Source organism: Schistocerca serialis, chromosome 5 (assembly GCF_023864345.2).
Source record: "Schistocerca serialis cubense isolate TAMUIC-IGC-003099 chromosome 5, iqSchSeri2.2, whole genome shotgun sequence".
NCBI lineage: Eukaryota > Metazoa > Arthropoda > Insecta > Orthoptera > Acrididae > Schistocerca > Schistocerca serialis.
In genome coordinates this window covers 384,752,819-384,771,219 of record NC_064642.1, presented here as the reverse complement: position 1 = coordinate 384,771,219, position 18,401 = coordinate 384,752,819, and the positions used below count along the sequence as shown (strand labels likewise).

General features: G+C 43.3%; 1 protein-coding gene across 1 annotated transcript in view; it reads right to left on the bottom strand.

Moving 5' to 3' along the window:
• The window catches only part of LOC126481422 (uncharacterized), a 65,026-nt gene that overhangs the window by 8,084 nt on the left and 38,541 nt on the right, over nt 1-18,401 (bottom strand). The window contains exon 2 of the mRNA XM_050105163.1: nt 2,402-2,679. Within this exon, the coding sequence (XP_049961120.1) occupies nt 2,402-2,679 (278 nt within the window). The remainder of the gene's footprint in view (nt 1-2,401; nt 2,680-18,401) is intronic.

The window sequence follows — 18,401 nt, the reverse complement described above, 5'->3', positions numbered from 1 at the left end:
AGGCGCTTTGAATTGCAAAGGGCAAAAACGTAGAAGGAATAAAATGATGCCTGGAGAGAAGATTGCAGTGAGACACTGTCTTTGGATTAGGAACTGAGAAGGTCAAAGCTGGAATGCATCTATGGGTTTCTACTAGAAATAAGTAGATGTTGCAATACCACAGACTGGTCATCAGATCATTATTCTGTTTTATTAGGGTCCAGCAGTATGACAAACCTCAAAAATGGAACTTCTGCCTGTTGTAAAAAGTTTAGTTGACAATTAGGATGAGATTCCCGAGGATGATATCCTTGCAGAAATTCCGTGTCTAAACACGATTTCTGCATGCTGCCAATGTTCCAAAAGATTCTTACAGTTCATGGCTGAATATGACTTTTTGAAATCTCTTCCCAGTCTCCTTTTAACATTAGGATTTTTCGTAGCTTGGTACGTTTTGCTTGTGTCACGGAGAAGTAGTTCTTCACGAAATCAAACTAAGTAAGGATTATGTTAAGTTCACTATGAGTCAAGCACATTCTCCAATTTGGCAATTTTGTCAATCAAATTGTCAATTGGTTGTGATAACGCAATTCCAAAATCTGCAGCAGAAAAAGTTGTTAGGAAGATATTCTAAGCTGCATGTTGAAGTCACTTATTATTAATAAAATCTTTGTCTAATTGTATTCCTTCATGGATAAGCCGTTAAACTGTGTGACTTATGAAAATGTTTTACTTATTTATTGCCATTCATAAAAACTGTTTACAAAATACATTGACAAAAAATATTAACAAGGAGGAGTTGTTCAAAATTAACAAATGGTGGTAGGCGTGTTTCTACATCTGAAAGATGATATCTACTCAAATTTTGGACCAGTCATATAACAGTGCACTAGTACTTCCACTATGAGGATTGCGAATCAGGTTTCTTTTAAATACACACTGTAACAGTCATGAGCGTTAGTTACCTTTTAGATTGGGTGTTTTGAATTGATTTTAGTCAAGAATGCCTTTAAGGTGACAAAGATGCCATTATCAACATCTCAGTGAGTGAACTTCGTCACGCAGTAGGGCTACGAGATGCCGGATGTTCCTTCTGCGATACTGCAGAGAGACTTGGCAAGAATGTAGCCACTGGCAAAGGTTGACACGAGAATGTAAGGTCACAAGAGGACCTGACTCCTGACAGCAACGCGGCACTACGGAGAAGGAAGACCACTGTGTTCAGCGTATGGCACTGGTGCACCCTACTGCACCTGCAGCAGCATTTGGCACCACAGGGACACAACAAACTGTTACAAACGGTTTACTTCAAGGACAGCTCCGAGCCAGACACTCCGTAGTGTGCATTCGACTGACCCTAATCTGTTGCCATTTGTGACTTCAGTGGTGTCAAGTGAGAGGTCATTTGACAGCAGGCTGGAGATCTGTTGTGTTTCCTGATGAAAGCTGGTTCTACCTCGGTGCCAGTGATGCCGTGTATTGGCTTGGAGAGGTGAGTGTCTGCAACTGACCTGTCTGCATGCTAGACACACTGGACCTACACCTGGAGTTACGGTCTCCGATGCGATTTCGTATGACACCGGGAGCACTCTTGTGGTTATCTCGTGCACCCTGAATGCAAATTTGTATATCAGTCTGGTGATTCAACCTATTGTGCTGCCATTCCTGAACGGCATTCCAGGGGGTTTTGCCCAACAGTGCAACACTTGCCCACATATCACTGCTGCAACAAAACCTGCTCTACAGACTGTTGACATGTCGTCTCGGCCTGCTCGATCACCAGATCTGTCTCCAATTGAGAACGTACGGGACACCATCGGAAGACAAATCTAGCGTCATCAACAACCAGCATTATCTATATCTTTACTGACTTACCAAGTGCGATAGGCACAGAACTCCATTCGAGAAACTGACATCTGGCACACGTACAACACAATGTGTGCACATCTCCGTGCATGTATTCAAAATTCTTATGGTTCCACCAGTTTTTAATGTATCAGCATTTCACATTTGAAGTGGCTTATCTCGCACTTACATTAACCTGTGATCTTGCAGTGTTACTTGGACAGATGTATTCCTGAAATTTCATTACTCTACATTAATTATTTTTTGGTGTTGCAATTTTTCCTTCAGTATAGTTAACATTAGACTTTGTATTAATTAACCACTTGCTTCACCCACAAAAAATTGTGTGTTGTGTTTGTCGGATTGGTGGTCGTTGGAGGGCGGGGGGAGGGGGGGGAGGCGTAAGCTGACAAGTTAAAACTCCGCACCAGGTGACTATCTAGCTATGCCACTGTGTATTATCCGAGAGTGGCCTCCCTGTTATATTTTTAGCTAACTTGAGATGAACCAACTGTCATGGTCACTGATTTTTATCGAGGTGACAATTAAAACTTTTAAGGCCAGATGAAACACAAACCTGAAGGCGAAGCTCTCTATGGAGGTGACATTGGAGCGTTCGATGTTTATGGCGAGCGGGGGTAAAGCCCCGTAGGTTTCGAGCGTGGCGGCGTCGCGGCCGAAGGCGGCGGTGCGCAGGCGCAGCTGTGCCACGTGGGCCACGTGCACGAGGCGCAGGCGCCCCTGCTGCGACACGGCTCCGGCGCCCACCGTCACGTTGGCGCACCGCTCCACGTGCAGCGACGCCGTGTTCACTGGCAGCGCGAAGCCCCCGTCTTCGGCGCCCAGTGACAGCTCCTGCAAAAAGGTGTCGCTATGAAACTGTTTGAGGACACTGTTGCAAGGGGAAATATTATATCTACACAGATACTCCGCTAGCAACCGTACGGTGCATGGCGGAGGGTATCCTGTACCACTACAAGTCGTTTCCTTTCCTATTCGACTTGCAAATATAGCGACAGAAAAACGACTGTCTATGTGTCTCCGTAAGAGCCCTAATTTCTCGTATCTTCGTGGCCCTTCCGTGCAAGGTATATTGGCGGCAGTAAAAATCATTCGGCAGTTAGCTTCAAATGCCCCTTCTCTAAATTTACTCAACACCGTTCTTCGAAAAGAACGTCGTTTTCCCACCAGGACTCGCTTTTGAGTTCCCGAAGCATCTCCGTTAACACTTGCGTGTCGTTCGAACCTACAAGTAAGAAATCTAACACCGCGCCTGTGAATTGCTTCGATGTCTTCATTCAGTCCGACCTGATAAGGATTCCAAAGACTCGAGCAGCACTCAAGAACAGGTCGCACCAGCGTCCTATATGCGGTCTCCGTTACAGGTGAACCACACGTTTCTAAAATTCTCCCAATAATTCGCCTTCCGGACCACAGTCCTCACATGCTCGTTCCATTTCATATCGCTTTGCAACGTTATGCCCAGATATTTAAACGACTTGATTGTGTCAAGCACGACACTAGTAATATTGTATCTGAGCATTAAAGATTTTTTCTTCCTACTCACCCTCATTAACTTACGTTTTTCCACATTCAGAGCTTGCTACCATTCATAGCACTAACTACAAATTTTGTCTAAGTAATCTCGTATTTTCCTAGTCACTCAACTTCGACACCTTACCGTACAACACAGCATCATCAGCAACTTGCTGCCCACCCAGTCCTGCAAATCATACAAGAGTGAAAGAGAGAGAGAGAGAGAGAGAGAGAGAGAGAGAACACGAACAACACCGGCCTTATCACATTTCCCTGGGGCACTCCTGACGATATCCTTGTCTCGGATAAACACTGACGTCGAGGACAACATACTGGGTTATGTTACTTAAGAAGTCTTCAAGACACTCACATATCTGTCAACTTACTCCATATGATCATACATTCGTTAACTTCTTCTTGGTTGGCTCTACAGTCCTTTAAGAACCTTGGCCTCCTGTATCACCTGCCTCCATTCTTTTCTGTCCATCGTCTTCCTTCTCCAATTTCTTATTCCATCGCCTTTAGATCTTCCATATCATCCAGCCACCTTTTCCTGGGTCTATCTCTTCTTCTTCTTCTTCTTCTTCTTCTCCCGTCAGGTTTTCCCATAAAAAATTTCTGGATACTACGGGTTTCTAATATTCTCTGTACATGTCCTGCCCATCTTATTCTTCCCTGCTTAATTTTAACAAAAGTATCCATCTGTCCAAAAAGTGTTTGTAGTTCTACATTTGTTTTTACTCTCCAGCCATCTTCCTCTCTCACTGCTCCAAAAATCCTTCTCAGTATCTTTCTTTCCCATCTCAATAACCAGTTCTCCTCCTCTAATGTCAATACCCAGCCTTCTGATCCATATATTACTATAGGTCTTAATATGGTCGTGTATATTTTTATTTTTGTATTCCTACTAACATTCCTGGAATTAAATACGTTCTTTAAGGCAAAATAGCAACGACTTCCACCCGCTATCTAGTCTTGAATTTCTGCTGCTACTTTATTGTCCTCCGTTATTACAGAACCTAAATATTTAAATGTTTTCACTCTTTCATATTCTTTCCCACTCATTACTATTGAATTCTTCGTAAACAGCCTGCAGGAAATCTAGAAATACGGCATTTGCCTGTTGCCCTTCGTCCATAGTTATCTGTATATCATGTGAGAAAAGGGCAGGCTGACTTTCGCACGAGCGATACTTTCTAAATCCATGCTGATTCGTGGACATAAGCTTCCCATTCTCAATAATGTTTATTATATTCGAACTGAGAATATGTTCAAGGATTCTGCAGCAAACCGATGTTAGGGATATTAGTCTGTAATTTTCCGGCTCCGTTCTTCTACCCTTCTTATATACAAGAGTCACCTGCGCTTTTTTTCCTGTTGCTTGGGACTTCGTGCTGGGCGAGAGATTCACGATTAATGGGTTCTCTACCCCAGAGATGCGTATTACAATGTCGTCCTAACGGGAGTCAGTCCGATGGTCTGATGGCGGTATGTTCGTACGATTCTACTGTGTCAACGATTTCTTGAACGTGAAATTTAAAACTTCGGCCTTCGTTTTACTATCTTCAGCTTCCACACTAGACTGGTCATGAGGGACTGAATGGAAGTATTTTATTTCTGTCGAAATTTCTCACGCGCGAGCGGGAAATTAAGCAAGAATCTACATTACAAAAACGCTGTACCAAAACCCAAAATAGCATTGGGACAGCAAAAATTCGTTTAAGTATTACGCGTAATTATTGGCCAAACCTAAAAAATTAAAATGCTATCGATCTACTTGTATTAAACTTTTAACACAATAGGACAATAGAAACGCCGGCCAGAGTGGCCGAGCGGTTCTAGGCGCTACAGTCTGGAACCGCGCGACCGCTACGGTCGCAGGTTCGAATCCTGCCTCGGGCATGGATGTGTGTGATGTCCTTAGGTTAGTTAGGTTTAAGTAGTTCTAAGTTCTAGGGGACTGATGACCTTAGAAGTTAAGTCCCATAGTGCTCAGAGCCATTTGATCAATAGAAACTGTGTGTTTGCTTTGTGATAGCACAAATACTCGGACAAGTCATCCAGTATTTGAGAATGAGAGCAGTTAGCGTCTTCCAAAAAGTTTTAAGCATAATTTCAAAACATTTCTAAAATTTCTCTCGCTTATATGCTTCAGAGCAAATATTTAACATATTAACTCTTTAGTAGAGTAATCGGCAATCTGAAGCTGTTTTATACATGGCAGTTCGTTTCTTCGAAGAGTCGAGGGTTTATTGGTTCTTTCTGACATGCACATTGCACTAGATACAGTAAACGCATTCAAGCCGAGATCCAGGAACTGTGCTGGAAGGGGGGGGGGGGGGGGGGGGGGGGTTGGAGCAGCAAACCAGTTTCACGCTGAGTGGCGGAAACTCTTGAGATTTCACCCTGGGCATATTCGCTACTAAGGTTCGGAAACACATGGTACCCATCCTAACGATAATTTTATATCAGGCTATGTACTCTGCTGAAAACTACCTGTTTGAATAAGCTCTTGAATGATTATAGCGGCCGCCACGAAAACAGGCACCTCAACGCACTGTCAAGAAACTCGGAAAAAATATTAGTCCTCTAGTCTAGAATATAATGGAGTGCTTTCCGAAAGAAAATTCTTTCCAGCTGGTACGAAAAAAATAAATAAATAAAAACTAACGTTACAAGAAATTTCGAAGAAAAATATCTGTATTTCAATCAGTGGGGAAAAAAAATACAGAACACCCTGACATATTTGGACTGAAAATAATGTATGAACATTCTCAAAGTTTATAGATGCCTATGGTACATATTTTTATCGTGAAAACATGAAAGTATTCCGAGGTAAAATATAAAATACCGCAAGAGACGTGAAACTGTTCAGCCTGTGTAAAGAAAAATGTGGTCGCTGATGGATTTGCGTTCTGTTGGACCTTCTGGAAACTTCCAGCGGGATAGTTGTTGAGAAAACTATGAAATTAATTTTGGTTACGTCCGAGACATCATCATTATTGAATCATGTCACGAATGAATGCATTTTATTTACGAGAGCCCCCGTGTGCGACAGCGCGCGATTACTAGTACGCTGCAGTCAGGATTTTAGTTCCGACGGCTCTTCGTAATATGACCGTTAATTTTTCCCTTCGCCCAAAACGCCGATATACGCTATATAAAAGTAATTGTAGGTATTTTCAGGCCATATTTCCGTTGAAATCGAGCAAAATATATTTTTGCATGTTTTGTGAAACCCAGAGTATGCTATTGTCCTTAGCAGGCAGTTAGGTGCATTTTACACAAAACTTCGTCCTTGCTGCTGCAAGGACTCTGCATTCCACTAAAAAATTTTGCCCATGATTATGGTTTCTGAATCGAAACCGAGTGATCGGAGAAGACAAGCAACGGAGGTCTCTGAGACAGAATAATTAATTTTTTCACAGAGATCACTCTATGTTTCTAGCCATCGGATACTCTCCTCTGCGTAGTATTGAAGTACAGTTCCTGCCAGAAATGTTTTGTGAAAATCGTCAAATGCATGATTTCCCTTTGCATGTATATCTCTTTCTTGGATGATCAAAACGCCTGTTCACATCTAGAGATTCTGCCGTTGTTACTGCACTGCTAATAAGGATTATGTCGATTATATGAAATACTACAAGATTTTGTTGTCATTTTATGAACTTTCGCAAAATTTATATTACTCCTGGCTCTTTCACTTCCGACTAGATCAATAAGAAATCTTCAGTACTTTCTATACGACAATTTTAGATTGTTTTCGAATGTCTTTTCACCCTTTACGCACACCGACCGGAGTATCACTACAGATAGGCCCGCCCTTGTTCCTGCATTTCGCTACTTACCAAAGAGACATAAGTGCGTCGTTCCACGGGAAGACTGCCACAAGTGAATACACGATATCGCACGGAAACAGTGATCATTCAGCTGACACTGACCTACTGCACTTTTAACAGGGTACGTACGTGCGTGTACTCAGACGAGGGAATCACGTCGGTTAGCGCCGGCGGACTGCAGGGAGCGGCTGTGAAGGTCCTTAGAAAAATAAGGTTGGGCAGTAAGCTTTGTGTTGCCATTGGTTGGCGCTGTGACGTCACTAAGGAACATCGTCTACATCTACATACATACTCCACAATCCACCATACGGTGCGTGGCGGAGGGTACCTCGTACCACAACTAGCATCTTCTCTCCCTGTTCCACTCCCAAACAGAACGAGGGAACAATGACTGCCTATATGCCTCTGTTCGAGCCCTAATCTCTCTTATCCTATCTTTGTGGTCATTCCGCAAAATATAAGTTAGCGGCAGTAAAATTGTCCTGCAGTCAGCCTCAAATGCTGGTTCTCTAAATTTCCTCAGTAGCGATTCACGAAATGAACACCACCTTTCCTCCAGAGACTCCCACCCAAGTTCCTGAAGCATTTCCGTAACACTCGCGTGATGATCAAACCTACCAGTGACAAATCTAGCAGCCCGCCTCTGAATTGCTTTACGTCTTCCCTCAATCCAGCCTGATAGGGATCCCAAACGCTCGAGCAATACTCAAGAATAGGTCGTATTAGTGTTTTATAAGCGGCCTCCTTTACAGATGAACCACATCTTCCCAAAATTCTACCAATGAACCGAAGACGACTATCCGCCTTCCCCACAACTGCCATTACATGCTTGTCCCACTTCATATCGCTCTGCAACGTTACGCCCAAATATTTAATCGACGTGACTGTGTCAAGCGCTACACTACTAATGGAGTGTTCAAACATTACGGGATTCTTTTTCCTATTCGTCTGCATTAATTTCTATTATCTATATTTAGAGTTAGCTGTCATTCTTTACACCAATCACAAATCCTGTCCAAGTCATCTTGTATCCTCCTACAGTCACTCAACGACGACACCTTCCCGTGCACCACAGCATCATCAGCAAACAGCCGCACATTGCTATTCACCTTATCCAAAAGATCGTTTATATAGATAGAAAACAACAGCGGACCTACCACACTTCCCTGGGCCACTCCAGATGATAGCCTCACCTCCAATGAACACTCACCATCGAGGACAACGTACTGGATTCTACCAAGGGAACAGCGCTGTAACATATAAACGCGCATTTATGCGACGTATCTGTGGTAAGTTTTAGTCTCTACAGGAACAATGAAATGTAAATTGCTATTCCGCTATTGCTAAAATGTTGCTGCTGAATTCTATAATTGTTTCCTAAACAGACACTATCGACTTGTAAAAACTTCAAGCATTTGAAACATGCACAAATAAGTGCACATGTAGGATATCGAAATCTGCTACTGAGAAGTCTAGGTCTTCGATGTCTTCTCTTTCAATTGCCTCCACCTCAGGCATATGTTGCAAGATGCTGCCGAACACAGTTGCAGTCACAGACCTTCCTTCTTCTCCTGGCTCAGCACACGATGCATCTGAAGGAGGAACAGCGTGGGCGGTTTGCTCACGACAAGAACAGTCTTTTCCCGCTCTTTACCGCGACTGATGAAGAATGATCACAAAAATGTCCAAGGCCTTTTATAAGGGAAACAAGTTCTCCAAACAGTCTTGATTAACTTCTAAGTCGCTGAACTGACCCAAAAGTGACCGAATATTTTTCAGTAACACTTTTTGAAGTTGTAGCAGATGCTTTGAGCAGCCAACGCTGACGTTCTAGCAGCATTTATAAAATTTATTTAGGAAATGGTCTTGGGCTTGAAAATTAATATCGAATCCACGGGCTAGTGAATCAAGCACATCGAAGGTGTCACTTTCTATATTTATGAAATCACTGACGTGCCTTTCTCTTTAGGCATTTAACAGCGGCTCGCCTGTGCAGTTGTGGGAAACAGTGGTTGAGCTGCTGAGCACACTTGTTGTCGGTCTCTGCCTTTCATTGTGAAGCGTCGTTGAGATAACCAGGGCTTATTTTCACCTCGTGCTCTTCCATTATTAACAGTTTCTCGAACGCTGCTTTGTCACTGCCTTGTTTTCCAACATGATGCCTTGATCCAATAAACGGTTTCTCAAGAGCTTGAGCAAGTTTGGGACGTCAGCAAACATATTTCAGAGGATCACACAGTTATTTCGGTCAAGAGAGCAGTATCGAGTATCAAAATTGAAGAAGCAGGCTGCTGCTTAGTTGTAAACAACCCTCAGCCCGTAACAACGGGGACGTTGCTGTGAAGTCCAAGTATTCTGTCATCTTGCTGATCGTAACAAATTCTGCTATCAGTGTTCATTTCATCGAATGACAAAACACAAATATGTTCTGTCAATCAGTGTTACAGCCTGTATTTTTATCACCACTAATATATCCTTCAAAAAATACCTGGGTGACATCTGAAATTGCGGTTTATCCAAGAACGCAAGGTTGACACTGCAGGTGATGGTTATTCGAGTCGTTCCCTGAGAAAACTAATTTTTCTGCAATACGGAGCATCTGAAAATGTCCTCTTTGCCCCATCGACCCCGTTTCGACCTGCCTACTAAAACTCTGATTTGAATGGGTGAAACCGTTTTGCCCAATACTCGATTAATTTTAGGAGACCCAAGTCCATTTTGATTTCTTTCTTCGTCGTACAGAAGCTGTTTCGTCGATCAGAACTGAATTCGAAGATCTTTATGATGTACTCGCAATTTCGTGCGCATGGTTTTCAGATGAGCGTTTTTTTCTCCTTTTTAATGCCACTACGGAATTCTGCAAAATGATTTTATCTGAATCATTACAAACAACTTCATCTGTAAATGTACATTTATCAGCACTGTTTCTCCGTAGTGAAGGCTTTTCTTAAGTCTATGCTGTTTCTACAGATCAAGTTTATTTTTTTATTTCAAGTTATTGCCTTTCGGGTAGTGCCCATTCAGCTATCTCGTAATGGAAAGGCGATACGACAGTGTACTAGAGACGATTGTCAGTTATGACCACACGAAAATAAGGACAAAACAACAGTTAGTGCCCTCGGGAATCGAACCTAGTCCCTTTCGGTTAGCAATCTGCCTCACTGACCGCGCATCTATCGAGACGGACGTATCGAGTTTATTGAAACGTTCCGTTCTTTCTTCTGTTGCGCGTGGTGTACTCTCAGAGGCGTTAATAATTACACTATGGTAATGCATCACTCGTAACCACATGTTTCCGTGGTAAATTTAGCAGTCCCAAACGCATGTCTCCAACATCAGTTTCTTTAAAACGACGAAAATGTATTCTAGCATTTGAGACATTCGCAACGTCTTTGCTACCGAGTTTCGACAGCCAGATCTTTTGTAGATGGGCATCGCGAGAATAACAGCAAACAGCATATTCCTTTTGCACGCGTAAAACACACCACTCACTATGCAGAAGTAATTATGGGAAAACGACAGTACTCAAGGAAAACACAAAGCCTCCTACAAAGAAGTATGGGCGCAGTGTTCCTCTGTAACACAATGGCAGAGACGCGTTTGCTTATGCGCAGTATTTGCTGGCCCCCCGCTGGCGAGCGCGACCTTGGGGTGTCTAATTTCGAGACGGTAACTCTAGTATTTGTTGGATCTTTTAGAATCTACATCTATACAGTGCAAACCATCGTGAAGTGCGTGGCAGGGTACGTCCCATTGTACCAGTTATTGGAGTTCCTTCCCGTTCCGTTAACGTATGGAGTGCGGGAAGAATGACTGACTGAATCATTATCATGTGGCGGCTATTTGCTCCTGCCTTCAGCAAGCAGGTTTCGGCCCAAAACATCCAGGGTGACAACTGCCGTCTGGCCTACTTGTTAAGAAATTCCCCCCCCCCCCCTCTCTCTCTCTCTCTCTCTCTCTCTCTCTCTCTCTCTCTCTCCAAACTGCTTTAACTATTTCTTGTTTAATACGAGCATATAAAAACGCACAAGTACAGCCTCTTTACGTCTCTACGTTAGCGCCACACGAAAATCGAAGTCCGCCCAATACACAAAGAAACGACGATTGAGGACAAATAACCTGAGGCTAATTCACCCCGCCTACCTCCGACCTGTTACGTACGACTGGTGAGTGTTTGCGTAATGCAGGGAGAGAGAGAATTAATAACGGGCTCGATACAGAGCCTACTCCTTTCAAAGAGTTCGAAGGGACAGTCGAACTTAATCAACAAATATCAGGTGGGACGCTAGACACTCCGAGGTGGTTAAGAATCGAATCCAGAACATTAACGTAAAGTTTGGTGTTCTGTGGGCAATCTTCCACCATCCGTCCTCTCCTCCTAGCCACGCATCATCGATGAAAAATAAGGCAACAGTCAGAACCATATACGTAGCCCGCGTTAGTTAGTTATCCTAAACTCGTATATATGACACATGCATTTAGCCGGCCGATGTGGCCGAGCGGTTCTAGGCGCTTCAGTCTGGAACCGCACGACCGTTACGGTCGCAGGTTCGAATCCTGCCGCGGGCATGTATGTGTGTGACGTTCTTAGGTTAGTTGGGTTTAAGTAGATCTAAGTTCTTGGGGACTTATGACCTCAGACGTTAAGTCCCATAGTGCTCAGAGCCATTTGAAGACTTGCATTTCCCTGCTCAACCGCCAACGATGGTGTGTCGCATGGTAACTCCTGCCTTCATTGAATGCATGTGAAGGATAGTGTATTATTTTTATACCGGTTACGGGGACACTAGAGAAGTTCGGATCATCAGCTAGTCTTCGGTCACTGATGGAGCAAAGGCATAATTTCGTAGAGTCTGATCTCACAAGGGAGCCTCCCCATCGCACCCCCCTCAGATTTAGTTATAAGTTGGCACATTGGATAGGCCTTGAAAAACTGAACACAGATCAATCGAGAAAACAGGAAGAAGTTGCGTGGAACTATGAAAAAATAAGCAAAATATACAAACTGAGTAGTCCATGCATAATATAGGCAATATCAAGGAAACTGTGAGCTGAGGAGTGCCGTGGTCCCGTGGTTAGCTTGAGCAGCCGCGGAACGAGAGGTCCTTGGTTCAAGTCTTCCCTCGCGTGAAAACTTTAATTTTTTATTTTCAGTTTACGTGACAAACTCTTATGTTTTCATCACTTTTTTGGGAGTGATTATCACATCCACAAGAAAACCTAAATCGGGCAAGGTAGAAGAATCCTTTTACCCAATCGCCAAGTGTACAAGTTGGATGGGTCGACAACATATTCCTGTCATGTGACGCACATGCTATTCCTGTCATGTGACGCACATGCCGTCACCAGTGGCGTATAGAGTATATCAGACGTGTTTTCCTGTGAGGAATCGGTTGACCTATGACCTTGCGATCAAATGTTTTCGGTTCCCATTGGAGAGGCACGTCCTTTCGTCTACTAATCGCACGGTTTTGCGGTGCGGTCGCAAAACAGGGACAGATCATAACTATGCGAAAATAAAGAAAGTAAACTTTTCACCCGAGGGAAGACTTGAACCAAGGACCTCTCGTTCCGCAGCTGCTCACGCTAACCACGGGACCACGGCGCTCCTGAGCTCACACTATCCTTTTGTTACTTATCTTGCACATGGACTACTCAGTTTGTATATTTTGCTTTTTTTTCATAGTTTCACACAAATTCTTCCTGTTTTCTCGATTGATCTGTGTTCAGTTTTTCAAGGCCTATCCACTGTGCCAACTTATAACTAAATCTGAGGGTGGTGCGATGGGGAGGTTCCCTTGTCAGCAGTGACTTTATTGCAGGCAGACGACCTGATATAAATCACAGCAGTCCACGAGTCAGCTGTGATGATATTGGCGGAATGGAGATTCCAGTGTACCTAGTTTCGTTCAATGGATAATTAAATTTTCTTTCCTCTCTTTTGTGTTTCAAAAGCTGATTAACGAAGTTCATGTTCCATGCCTCCCCACGTGCTATTAACCATCAGAAATGTTGTTTTTTTTCGTTAGTAGATTCTTTGTTTCAGCCCCAAACGTATGCCTGTTTTACATCCTACATCTTTACATTTTGTCATGGCTTTCTTTCAAAAGTCCAATTTAATATCTGAATGTTGCAACACCGGTAGGGGCATTGTAAATTAGAATAAAATGTAGTTAGTATGAAGAATCATAACTTCCCAAGACGAATCATCGCATGGTCCAGTCACATTATCACCGCCTCCCATGTTCGACGTCAGCGTGTAGTAACCACCCACCGACGGCAGGTGGCACAACCAGCAGTGAAGCGTGTCGGGCGACTCGCATTGTTGCTGCTGTTGTAACGCGGAAACGAAGCGGATTATCTGACGTCCAGAAGAGCACGTTCATTGACTTTCGGGCCAAGAGTGCGAGCATTTCGGAAGCGGCTAAGTCTTTAAATTGTTCGCGTGCCACCATGGATAAGGTATGCCGTGCATGGCAAAATGGCGCGATGGCACCGAGGACCGTAGATGGTGGCGATGAACGACTGCTGCGAAGATTTGAACGTGCGGATAGATGCACAACTGTTCAGAAACTGACCGCCCACATCAACTAAGGGGGCGAACAATAGTGGCTGTTAAGCGAACGTTATTGCGTACGGGCCTCCGCAGCAGGCACCTGGATCATGCAGCCACGTTGAGTATGCCTCTATCCTTGGGGAACGACGGCATCTACCAGCTCGCAGTGTACGTCCGTAGTTCGAAGAGCGCCACGATGAGTTTGCAGTACTCTCAGGACCACGAATCTCCCCGGATTTAGACCCAGTCAAGAATTGACCTCGATCGGGCTGTTCGCGTCACGCATCCTCAACCGAGAAACCTAGGGCAGCTGGCCACATCACTGGAATCGGCATGGCCCCGCAACCCTGTCGATAAATATCATAACCTCACTAACACTCTTCCTAGCCCGCCCGGTTGGCCGTGAGGTCTAACGCACGGCTTTCCGGGCGGGAAGAAGCGCCTGGTCCCCGGCACGAATACGCCCGGCGGATTTGTGTCGAGGACCGGTGAACCGGCCAGTCTGTGGATGGTTTTAGGCGGTTTTCCATCTGCCTCGGCGAATGCGGGATGGAACCCCCTTATTCCGCCTCAGTTACGCTATGTCGGTGATTGATGCGCAAACAAGTTCTCCACTTACGCGTACACCACCATTACTCTACCACGCAAACATAGGGGCTACACTAGTCTGGTGTGAGACGTTCCCTGGGGGGTCCCCCGGGGGCCGAACCGCACAATAACCCTGGGTTCGGTGTGGGGCGGCGGAGGGGTGAAGTGGACTGAGCAGTCGTCGTGGGGTTGTGGACCACTGCGGCGGGGGCGGAGCCTCTCCGTCGTTTCTAGGTCCCCGGTTAACATACAATACAATACATACAAAATTCTCTTCCTGCACTTCTCGCGCTGCGAAAGGTATTATTCAGGCTTTTGACAGGTGGGGACATTAATGTGACTGTACGGTGTAAATACCCGGTTTGGAATAGTTCTCGATACACTGATGCCGGCCGCTGTGGCCGAGCGGTTCTAGGCAACTTCAGTCCGAAACCACGCTGCTGCTACGGTCGCAGGTTCGAATCCTGCCTCGGGCATGCATGTGTCTGATGTCCTTAGGTTAGTTAGGTTTAAGTAGTTTTAAGTTTTAGGGGACTGATGACCTCAGATGATAAGTCCCATAGTGCTTAGAGCCATTTGAACCATTTGACACACTGATAAATATTTATCATCGTTATTTATTTATTTGGCAGGTCATAATAGATTTTCATAAAGTCCGCAATCAAGTTCGATGCACTTTGTACACTGGGAAGAACCTATTGTGTTACTCGTGTTGGTGCAACTTTACGTTCCACAAGGTTGCGCACCATTGGCACGTCTGAGTATCGCAGTACATGAAATGTGTTCCGTTCCGGGGAGTGTCAGTCTACACTGCACATCGACATTCTTGATGTCAAGTTATAAAACTCGCATAGAGGGTCGAGCGTAACTCTTGAGTTTGTTGATGATTGATTAATTCGTTTAGCTTTCGAAAGAGTATGAATTACAATCACCTCATTGCATTTTTTCTTCTCCCTGTCCATAAAAAGAATCTAATGGCTTGCGACAACGTTACGTAATTTTTGGAAGTTACATTCTGAGGTCGAAAACTGAAAGAGATTAATGGAAGCTTCCGCTAGTTTTGTAGTGAATGCTTGCTACTGTTGGTTTTCCCCTGAACTTACGTATGTTTCCTATGTTATTTAAGTTTGCTAATAACACGTTTCCATTTAAAGAGTCATATCGTAGAGTTATATGAATTTTTTTAATTGCATTTTTAGCCATATTTATATTTTTGGACTAATATAGGCGGTTTTAATTCACTCGTTTTGTGATGTTACCGGAACCTGAAACAACCTAAGCAGAAGGTTTGTCCACAATAGAAAGTCAAGAAGTGTAAATATGGACACATCTAGTATCTACAAATGCATCTATAGCCAGTGCAACAAATTTCACATAGGTCAAAATGGCAGACATTTGAAGACACTGTTTAAAGAGCACACGGACTGTTATAAGCCGGACAAATGCAACAAACGAACATTATCGGCAAATAGTCAAGTCACAGGCCACCAAAATTTAGGACTACCTGCAAATTCTGCTCAAAATCTAAAAATAAATGGATGCCAGAGAAACGTAAATCACAACTCATAATACAGTGAATGAAAATATTATTCTAAGTGAAGTAATTCTTTATACTGAACTGGTAGCAATATAAAACAATTCATTAATAACAGTCACAGTACCGATAGTTCGCGGTTAAAGGCGCTGCAGTCTGGAACCGCAAGACCGCTACGGTCGCAGGTTCGAATCCTGCCTCGGGCATGGATGTTTGTGATGTCCTTAGGTTAGTTAGGTTTAACTAGTTCTAAGTTCTAGGGGACTAATGACCTCAGCAGTTGAGCCCCATAGTGCTCAGAGCCATTTGAACCTAAAGTTGGTCACAGTAAATCAAAACATTTTATTTGCATAAACATCCGTTTCAATTCGGATAAAATTTTAAAACTGCAGGCATTATTCGACGACTGAAGACACGCTGCTTTATCATATGGGGTTATTTTCATGACAATCCACTAGCAAGTTTGTCAAGAGGCTGGGCTAACATTTGAACTTGACTACGCGCTACCACAGCGGACTATATTTTTAATGTCTGTTGTTGTATGGGCTCCACGGCTGGCGAAGGAAAGTGCGAATACACATGCTCGCGAACGTGCAGGCTTACATATAATGTAAATTTTAGGATCAGAATCGTGTCGACGTACATATACAGAGCCCCGTGAAGCGCCGCGCCGTGGCGCCTATGATGTTACTTGTCTGATTATATGAAACCAAACAGCATATTATGTGAACTATGGAAGAAATGTCACGACAACCAATTTAAATTCTGAGTAAGCCATCAGGTCTCATCAAGACTATAAGCCTTAGGAGAAGCTACAGTTTCGATCAATAAAAGTTCTTCAGCAGACAGTCGCCGGACTTTTCTTCATATTGTTATGTCAATGCAGTCAAGCAATATTTGTCCTTTATTTTAAATTCCGTAAAACATGTTACATATTAACTACTTTAAGGCCAGTTTCCGGCAGAGGCGTTAGCAAAACGCATCTGATTTCTGCAGTATTTTTTTCTCAGGTAGAGAGGAAATAATGATGCGTATATTTTTATACTGTCCTAACTGACAATCATACGGCTGGTATATGTACGGTTGCTAAGAGAGAGGGAAAAAAAAACGTTTTGCTCTAAAAGCCAAACTATATACTTTAAATAGCAATAGCTTCAGGTGGGTACAATCAGTTACAGTTAACTTTTTGTGAGATCAACGTTCAAAGTGCTTAAACTAAAGAAAAAAATATTGAACAGGCTTATGATTTGGCAGTTAGGATACCAAGTGTGTGCTCATTCTTCTTTCTAACGTAAGATAAACTTATGTGAAAATAAAGCTTTTTATTAAATAAATTAAATATTTATTTTTCTGGAGCACAAAATAAAAAGATGTTCAATAACTTTGCTCATTTCGATCAGACTTGTAAAGAAATAATTTGTCGTTAATATTAATATTTCTCATTTGAACCTACTTTAACCTGAACGTAATTCTTCTTGAAAATAGGTTAGTGAAACTCTTGACAAAGTAATTTTAAATTAAACCAACATCATCATCATCATCATCGTCGTCGTCGTCGTCGTCGTCGTCGTCGTCGTCGTCGTGATTTGTGTCGGTTTGAATTTTATTACGTTTCTCTGTCCAAGGGCGTTTATGGATGGGAACACACTTACGACATTGGTATTGTGCCCTGAAACTGGAAAATAATGTTCTTCCCATTTATGTAATTCCGAAAATTCTTCGTTATGCTATGATTTAAAATAAGCTGTCCACTTTTTGTGTGTCAAAAGCATTTTAAAGGTACAGTCGCCTTTTTTGGTGCTTGAATTTCGTGAAATTTTAACATTAACTAAATTCCTTGCTGTCGTCCATGTGGCGGGGCGGGACGGGGCGCGCATCGGCTCGCTCGCTCAGCGCGCGACGTGGCAATGACGTGTATTACGCTCCTTAAGCCTGCTAAGAAAAACAGACAAAATTAAGAACAGCATTGGTGTGGATATCTAAATATCCTTATGGTACATCTCCTTATTCTTCCCTACACTTGATCGTCACACTTACGTCATTAGCTTTGAACGGGCCTTATTTGTGCGTTCTTCACTTCGTCGCTAAGAAGCCTAACAAAGGCCGAACAAATCAGATTTATATATATTTGGCCAGATACGACCATAAAAAGTGGACACGTCAGGCTAAAGCAGGAAAGCTGGCAAACCCTAGTTGTATATCTACATGCAATCACAGTTAAGCCTCTGGCAGTGTGTTCATCGAACCACCTTCAAGCTTCGAATAGCGCTCGGGAGAAAGCGTATACTTAAATCTTGTTGTGATAGTCATTTCTCCCTATGTAGGTGGGCGCCAAAATGTATTTTCACAAAACACGTAGTATATGACTGGCAAGTTGATAAGCGCCACTAACGCAGTTTTGTAATCCAACCTACTGCAAGTGCGTTGCTGGTATTACTCCGATAGTCGCCTCTGCCGTTACTACACAAGGTCTGCGAAGTAGAGTTATGGCGATTCGTGAATAAGTCGTTCATTTGAACGACTC